This window comes from Prionailurus viverrinus, chromosome C1 (assembly GCF_022837055.1).
Source record: "Prionailurus viverrinus isolate Anna chromosome C1, UM_Priviv_1.0, whole genome shotgun sequence".
NCBI lineage: Eukaryota > Metazoa > Chordata > Mammalia > Carnivora > Felidae > Prionailurus > Prionailurus viverrinus.
In genome coordinates, this window is record NC_062568.1 from 120,804,044 (window position 1) to 120,812,257 (window position 8,214).

General features: G+C 52.9%; 1 protein-coding gene across 2 annotated transcripts; it reads left to right on the plus strand.

Annotated features, from left to right (window-relative positions):
- Positions 1-2,355: 2,355 nt before the first annotated feature.
- Positions 2,356-7,751, plus strand: AMIGO1 (adhesion molecule with Ig like domain 1). Of its 2 annotated transcripts, none has more exons than XM_047873642.1 (2): positions 2,356-2,491; positions 2,956-7,751. In XM_047873642.1, the coding sequence occupies exon 2, from the start codon at positions 3,021-3,023 to the stop codon at positions 4,500-4,502; it is 1,482 nt and encodes a 493-aa protein (XP_047729598.1). In that variant the 5' UTR covers positions 2,356-2,491; positions 2,956-3,020; the 3' UTR covers positions 4,503-7,751. The 2 variants fall into 2 exon arrangements, with proteins under 2 accessions (XP_047729598.1, XP_047729596.1); XM_047873640.1 differs by having other exon boundaries at positions 2,427-2,557.
- The last annotated feature ends 463 nt before the right edge of the window (positions 7,752-8,214 follow it).

An 8,214-nucleotide genomic window follows, 5' to 3' on the forward strand; every position in this document is an offset into this window, starting at 1 on the left:
TTGTATCTGTCTCTCCTCCATCCCTTAAGCATAAAGGGGAAAAGGGAGAGAAAGAAAGAACCTGGAACATGGGGTCTAAGGAAAGTTAGTATAGGATATGGGGGATGGGGTGGGAAGAGTATGTGTTCCTCAGGGATACTTATACAAAAAAAATGAGGGAATTCCCTTGATAATTACTGAATATGGATGATGGGTATATGGGAGTTCATTATACTATTTTCCCTACTTTTGTGTATGTTTGAAATTTTTCAAAATTAAGAAATAGATGTGATTTCAAAGAAGATGTGTGTGATTGTCAGCTTCCAAGATGGCCCCCAATGATCCTCTCCTTCTGGTATCCATGCCTCTGTGTGGTCTTCTTTCATACTGAATCAAGCCTGGTCCATGTGACCAAGGTGGAGATAACAGGTGTGACCTTGGAGAGCCAGGTCATTGTGACTTCTGCCTTGCTCTCTCTTGGATCTCTAGCTCTAAAGGAAGTCAACTACCATGCTGTGAGGACACTCAAGCAGTCTTGTGGCGAGGCCTTTATGGAGAGGAGCCAAGGCCTCCTGCCATCAGTCAGCTGCAAGGGTGAGCCATGTAAGCAAGCCTCTGTGGAGTTGACTCTCTAGCCCCAGTCAAGCCTTCCAGTGACTGTACCTCCACCTGACATATGATTGCAACAGCATGGGAGACCTGCATGCCATCATTGCCTGCCAAGCAGTATCTGAATCTCTGACCAACAGAAGCCATGACAGACAATAAATGCATATTGTTGTAGTAAGCCACTGAGTTTTGGGGTAATTTGTTAAGCGGTAATAGAGTACTGATGCAATGTCATTTCAATACTTCCTCCTCCCTGAATACTCTCCCCACCTTATCACTGATGTCTCAAATGAACAGGGAAAGATCTTTCACACTATGCATAAGGTTAACATGCTAATACCCCTTGAAGAGAGAATACGTTCACTTAAATTCAACCTAAAACATATGTGACAGATATAAATTCTTTCTTTTTAAAACTCTTAGCAGGCTAATGTATTGAGACATTAATTTCAGTCTCGTTCCTGCTGTTGTAAGAAACTAGAAAGAATAAAAAGGTAATTTCTCCCTCAGGGTCTACCATCCCAAGAAACAGCTATAGTCTTGAGTTATAAAAGGTTTAAGCTCTTCTGACATCTCCCTCACTCCACGCCCAACCCCCAACACCAAACACTGGTTAACAGCTTCTTGGTGTTTCAGGGACCATCCTAAAGAAGACCCCCCCACCCTCCTCACTGTCCCCACTCCCCCTCCCGGTTTTATCTTGAGGATTAGGTTACAGAAAAACGATGTTGAAATTGCTCCGTAAGAGGAGGGGAAAGAGCTGGTACTGGTTCAGGAAGAGGGCAAGTGGCCAGGCCTGAGGGATGAACGACTTCCCCCCAGGCGGGGAAAGGTTTTGGAGGTTCCAAAAGTGGAAACCTATTCCTGGCTTGTATGAAATCTGTGTGTGTGTGTGTGTGTGTGTGTGTGTGTGTGTGCGTGTGTGTGTGCGCGCGCGCGCCCGTCAGGGGTGCAGTAGGGATCGCTTCATGGGTAGCCTGGGAAAGTGGGATCCCGGGGCCTGGACATACACCAAGACCACCACTCCTTTACCTCCCTGGCTTGCAGGCTGTGGAAATGTATCCTTCAGTGGTTACCCCAAGAGTCGTGGAATAATAGCAGCAAGACTGAAACAAACACAAAAACAAGGCTCTTCCCCCCAAAGCTTCCCCCCCCCCAAATATTGAGACTTCACAGCCCTAGAGAGAGAAGTGGGGAACCTCAGAACGTGACTAATGAATTTCCCGCCAACACTGACAGGCGGGCGCCGAGCCAGATTTCTTTAATTTGTAGGATTAAAAGACATGTGACGCTTCCTGCCCCGGAGTCAGTTGCCGCGGATTCATTCCAGCTAGACCTAGTTTCCCTAGGAGAGATTTCGGTAGGTAGAAGCTTGGGGGCTGTGCAGAGAATGAAAGAAGGTGGAGGAAGTCAGAGAGGGGCTAGGGGACAGAGTCCCTTCCTGACAGTTTCCGTCCTCAGGTCCCCGCCCGGACCCCCTTCCGAGAAAGAACGACCTGGCGCGCGGCCGCCTGTCCCGCTCCGACACAAACACACGCACGTGCGCCCCGCCCCCGCCGCGCGCACGCGCCCCGAGGCTCCGGCGACGGGCGCGCGCGCGGTGCTCGCTGCCCCCACGCTGCTCCCTCGGCTCGGATCGCGGCGTCTCCAGGTCCCCGCACCGCTCCACGCGGGACCCGCGGAGCCGGAGGCGGCGGCAGTGGTCGGTGGGCTCTGGCGGACACGGCGGTCGAGGCGGCGGCGCGGCGGAGCGGAGCCCGGCGAGTCCCCGGGAGGCGATGTGGCCGGGCGCGGGCGCCTGCGTAAGGCGGGCGCCGCGACAGGCCGGCCGGTGAGGCGCCGGGGGAGGCCGCGACGGAGCTCCCGGACCCGCCATGGGCTGAGACACGTCCTTGCCGAGCAGGTGCAGTGACCAGCGGTGCCGGGGGGAGCCCGCCCCCACAGGCCCCGGGAACCCTCAGCCCTGTCGGTAGGCGCCCTACCCAACCGGTGCCCTGTTGACCTTCCCTCGGCTCCTCCCCAGAGGCCCCGCTGACCCTGCTGTCAAACCCGCTGCAACCCCTGTGAAACCAACAGCTCCTAACAATCCCGGGCATACTCCCCATCCTATACTCCTGTGACCCCAGCCCGGTAGGCCCGTGTGCTCACCTCCTCCTCTGCCCAGTATTTTGAGCCCACTGCCTGCACAGCGCTTGGGAACTACCCAGCATCTCTTTCTCTCTTCTAGCCCAGCGTTGGGGTGGAGGGGAAGGGGGGGGGGGGGGAGGAGGAGGAAGGGTCCTTCCCTTCAGAGGCTCTAGTGACCACAAACCCAGGCTGGCTCTCTGAAGCCTGTAGTCAGTGAGCCTTCCTTCCTTATCCCACCAGAACATGCCCGGGTGACTCCCTCCCAGATCTTGCTGGTGGCCTTCCTCGCCCTTCCCAGTGACACTATGCAACCCCAGCGTGACCCGCGAGGCCTCTGGCTCCTGCTGCTGTCCTTGTTCCTGCTCCTCTTTGAGGTGGCCAGGGCCGCCCGTCCTGTGGTTAGCTGCCCTGCTGCCTGCCTGTGCGCCAGCAACATCCTCAGTTGCTCCAAGCAGCAGCTGCCCAACGTGCCCCACTCCTTACCCAGCTACACCGCACTGTTAGACCTCAGCCACAACAACCTGAGCCGCCTGCGGGCGGAGTGGACGCCCACACGCCTGATCCACCTGCAGTCCCTGCTGCTGAGCCACAACCACCTGAACTTCATCTCCTCTGAGGCCTTTTCCCCAGTGCCCAACCTGCGCTACCTGGACCTCTCCTCCAACCAGCTCCGTACACTGGACGAGTTCCTGTTCAGTGAACTACAAGCGCTGGAGGTGCTGCTGCTCTACAATAACCATATTATGGCAGTGGACCGCTGCGCCTTCGACGACATGACCCAGCTGCAGAAACTCTACTTGAGCCAGAACCAGATTTCCCGCTTCCCTCTGGAGCTGGTTAAGGAAGGAGCCAAGCTACCCAAACTAACACTCCTGGATCTCTCCTCCAACAAGCTGAAGAACTTGCCATTGCCTGACCTGCAGAAGCTGCCGGCATGGGTCAAGAACGGGCTGTACCTGCACAACAACCCCCTGCACTGTGACTGTGAGCTCTACCAGCTCTTTTCGCACTGGCAGTACCGGCAGCTGAGCTCCGTGATGGACTTTCAGGAGGACCTGTACTGTATGAGCTCCAAAAAGCTGCACAATGTCTTCAACCTGAGTTTCCTCAACTGCAGCGAGTACAAGGAGCGTGCCTGGGAAGCCCACTTGGGTGACACCTTGACCATCAAGTGTGACACCAAGCAGCAGGGCATGACCAAGGTGTGGGTGACGCCAAGCAACGAACGGGTGCTAGATGAGGTGGCCAACAGCACAGTGACCGTGTCCAAGGACGGCAGTCTTCATTTCCAGCAGGTGCAGGTTGAGGATGGGGGTGTGTACACCTGCTACGCCATGGGGGAGGCTTTCAATGAGACACTGTCTGTGGAGTTGAAAGTGTATAATTTCACCTTGCACGGACACCACGACACCCTCAACACAGCCTATACCACCCTAGTGGGCTGTATCCTCAGTGTGGTCCTGGTCCTCATATACCTGTACCTAACCCCTTGCCGATGCTGGTGCCGGGGTGTCGAGAAACCATCCAGCCATCAAGGAGACAGCCTCAGCTCTTCCATGCTTAGTACCACACCCAATCACGATCCTATGGCCGGTGGGGACAAGGATGATGGTTTTGACCGGCGGGTGGCTTTCCTGGAGCCTGCTGGCCCCGGGCAGGGTCAAAATGGCAAGCTGAAGCCAGGCAACACCCTGCCAGTGCCCGAGGCAACAGGCAAGGGCCAGCGGAGGATGTCGGATCCAGAATCGGTCAGCTCGGTCTTCTCTGATACACCCATTGTGGTGTGAGCAGGATGGGTTGGTGGGGAGATTCTGCCCCAGGAGAGGTAATGCACCCCTGAAGGATATGAGGGGATGGAAGAGAGGGCTGGCTGCCCAAGGGAGTGGGTTCCCCCTGACCGTGAGGGAATTGGTCACGGGTACAATAGCTGGCATAGACCTCAACCAGGGTGTGGCTGCCACGATTTTCAAATATGGATATGTCAAATCCTTAGGCAAGTGCTACACCCTTACCCAAAGCCCTGGGAATTCTCAGTGCGGTGGAGGAAGAAGAGCATGTCTGAGTTGGGTGGGAATGAGGTAGGGGCGGGGGGAAGAGCAGATTCCCGAAACTTTTTTGAGGTCATCCCTAGCTCCTTAAAAGAGAATCATTTGGGGGAAAAAATTTTTTTTCTATCTCTGCCCACCCACACCCGCGGTGTTGTGTGTGCTGGGGGTTGGGGGGGATCTTCCATAGGAGCCACACTGGGGAAGAGCTGTAGTATCTTCTTTGGCCAGGAAGTCACACTTCACAGCTGGGGAAATTGGAAACCTTTGGGAAAGTGAGTCAGGAAAATGCTGAGGCCTCAATCAGTAACGCTCCCCAAAGCTATTGTGAGGTTTCCCACTAATGCCTCTCTTTCCCGATGAGTCCTGGATGGACGGATCTTTGCAGGAGCCTGGCCTGTTGCCTGTCAGATATGGCAACAATGTGAGAGGTGGTATCTGTCCCTTGTCCCGGAACCAGTGGCACAGAGGGATACAGCATGAACGGAGGGGGTCTGCGTCACAGCATACGTGCCATCACAAAACTTGTAGATGGGGGATAAGCTCCAGATTTGCTAATTCCCCGGTTGGTAAACCCTTGATTATCATTTGGTTCCCAGCACCTGTGTGTCAGACCAGGGTGGGGGCTGCCAGAGGCAGAGCTTTCATGGGTGTCTGCCACAGACGTGGGATATGGGGCTGCCTCACACTAGGCGGAGGAGGGTAAATCAGCCTCTATCATGTAGCATCCAGCTGGACGTACCTGATATTGTGTTTGCCATCTCTTCTCTCAGGCTTCTTAGCAAGTTCAGATGGGATTGAGTTTTCCCTAATACACTGCTCTGCAATGGGAGGAATCCTGGAAAGTCTGGCCCCAGCTGGGCTAGACTGTGCTTGGGCATGGAGGGAACCAGTTATGTATTTTCTCTGTGTTGACAAAGCAGCCTCTCTTAGATCTCACCCTGCTGCAGAGCCAAAGCACGGGATTTCATTATCCGAGGGGTTGGAATTCTGCCCCAGAATGGCAAGGCGGAGTGCAGCTTAGAGTTCTGCCCCTCTCCACAAGGTTCTAGGCAACCGTGTAACAGACAGTGGCACTGAACTCTCAGAAGGAAAGTTCTGCCACCTCCATCCCTCTCAGCCAGAGGTCTGTGCAGTTGTGGTGGTCAGGCCAGAGGAACTTAAGAACAGGCCCAACATTCCATTCCATCCAAGGCTGCAGAATACTTTGGGTCTGGAGATGACTGTGCCCCTTGACTATACTGCAGGCCCTGGGAGATGGGTGCTCTGAGCTTTGGCAAGGGGACCAGCAGGGCACAGGTGAAAATGTCCTCTGATGTTGGTCTTTTTCAGTGTCTTCCCTTCTCCCAACCAAGTCCCCTGTCCATTGGAAGTCCTCCAGATCTTCTAGCTTTCTGACCTGCTTTTTAGGTTCCAAGAGGTGTCATCGACCTGTGGGTGAGGGCTGCTTGTTAGGAGGGCCTGACTCCTGCTGCCTGTTGGGATTGGGAAAGGGGACCGGAACGCAACATCTTCCCCTTGTCTGTGCCTGGGATGTCAAGACTGCTGTCCGTCCTTTAATTAGTAACCTCGTTTGTTGGGAGAGGTGCAGCCTTTCCCTCAAGTACTTGCATGCTCCTAGGTATGCACGCTTATAGGTACGCATGCACACCAGCACCTTGACTTCCACCAGGACAGTGATTCTTCAGTCCCCACTAACGTCCCCTGTCAGAGTGGGTTCCGCCTATGCTCACAGCTTCATGCACACAGCTTTTGTATCCCATAGGAGAGACAGTGACTGCGCCAGGCTCCCCAAATACCAACTCTTGTACTTTTAATTTCTGAACTCCCTGAAGCTTTAGCCACATCTCCCTGGCACCAAATAACTTCTCTGCAAAGGCTGGGGTTAGGAGAACCACAGGTCAGGGCACCTGGGGAGAAGGGCCCATGAGGAGCTAGCTGGGTCTTCAGACCCCTCCGAAACCTTCCTTGGATGAAAGTCCATGTATGTGAGAAATAAATGTATAACTAGGTCAATGACAGACCCAGAAGGAAACTGGCAGGGGAGCAAGCAGCTAGAAGTTGTTCTCCCTGTGTTAACTGCCCCAGAAAGACAGGCGCGTGAAGGAAAACTTGTCTGGTTATGTTCCAGGGACTTCTGGGGATTTTGTTAATGGAGCTATAGGAACCAGGCATCCCTCCTCTGACTTATTAGGGAACCTGGGAAAATTTCATCTCCATGCTGCAATTTCCCGCTAGGCACCACCTAGGGCTCTGAAAATCTTTAAAAGTCAAATGAAATTGGCCTTCTAGAGCATTCTGAGTTCCTGAGGACTAAGAGGGCCATTCTCTTCATAAGTCCTACCCAGTTTAGGGACCAGGAAAAGGCCCCTCGTAAGGCCCTGTATCCCTACTGTATCCACTAGGTAGGCCCCTCATTTGAAAGACTGGTAGATGTGCCTAGCTGCCCCACCAAGAGATTGAACCGATTAGCCTCTTCCCATGGTTTCAGTTGATAGAACCCAAAGGCAGCTTTCTACTTGGGGGATTAGGTATTCAGTATATATGAGCTCACTAGAACCTTGTGTAGGAAACTGCCAGGTCTGGTTATAAGAAAAGGCTGAGAAATCACTTCCTCCCTTCCCCCCACCCTGCACCCATAAACGAGACATGTCTCCCAGGAAGCAGCTGTCCCTGGAGACAGAATATGACAGGGCTCTACAATCTGTCTATGTGATTATTTGTGATCTTTTTTCTTTGCTTGTATTTATGGGGCTCCTAGGAAGGGGCCAGGAGAGAGTACACTCAGCTGGGGACAGTAAAGCCGACTGATACCAATTTTCTGTGTGTTCTTTCCTCTGTACTTCCTCGTAGCCCTGCTGGCAAAGCAAGCAGGCCTCCCAGTCCGGGATCCTATCCCTCCCACTTATGTACAATCCAGGCTGGCAGACCTTGGAGCCTCTGGGCTCTGACACTAGACTATGATCATTAAACCTGGCTTGAGTCTCTGTTCTGGCATAGTCTGTGACTGCTTTATTTATCTTTTCAGCCTGTGGGTGGGGCTTTCTCTACCTCAGAAGTATGTGGCCTAAGTAAGGAGAGGTATTCAAATGCTATTATAAAGGCAAGGGTAGAATCCACATCCAGGCGTGAAAATAGACCAGGGTCAACAAACTCCTTCTGTAAAGAGCCAGATAGTAAATACGTTAGGATTTGCAGGCCATACACTCTCTGTTACAACTACTTAGTTGGGCCATTGTGATAGGAAGGCAGCCATAGACAGTACATAAACTAATGACTGTGGCTCTGTTCTAGTAAAAATTTATTTACAGACATTGAAATTTGAATTTCACATAATTTTAACATGGCTTTTGAGTTTTTTCAGCCATTTAAAAATGTTAAAACTCTTATTAGCTCACAGACCATACAAAACCCAGCAGTGGCCTGATTTTGGCCAGCAGACCATAGTTTCCCA

Excerpts from the sequence above, each read along its gene's own strand:
- AMIGO1 (XM_047873642.1), top strand. The coding sequence starts at position 3,021 with ATGCAACCCCAGCGTGACCCGCGAGGCCTCTGGCTCCTGCTGCTGTCC.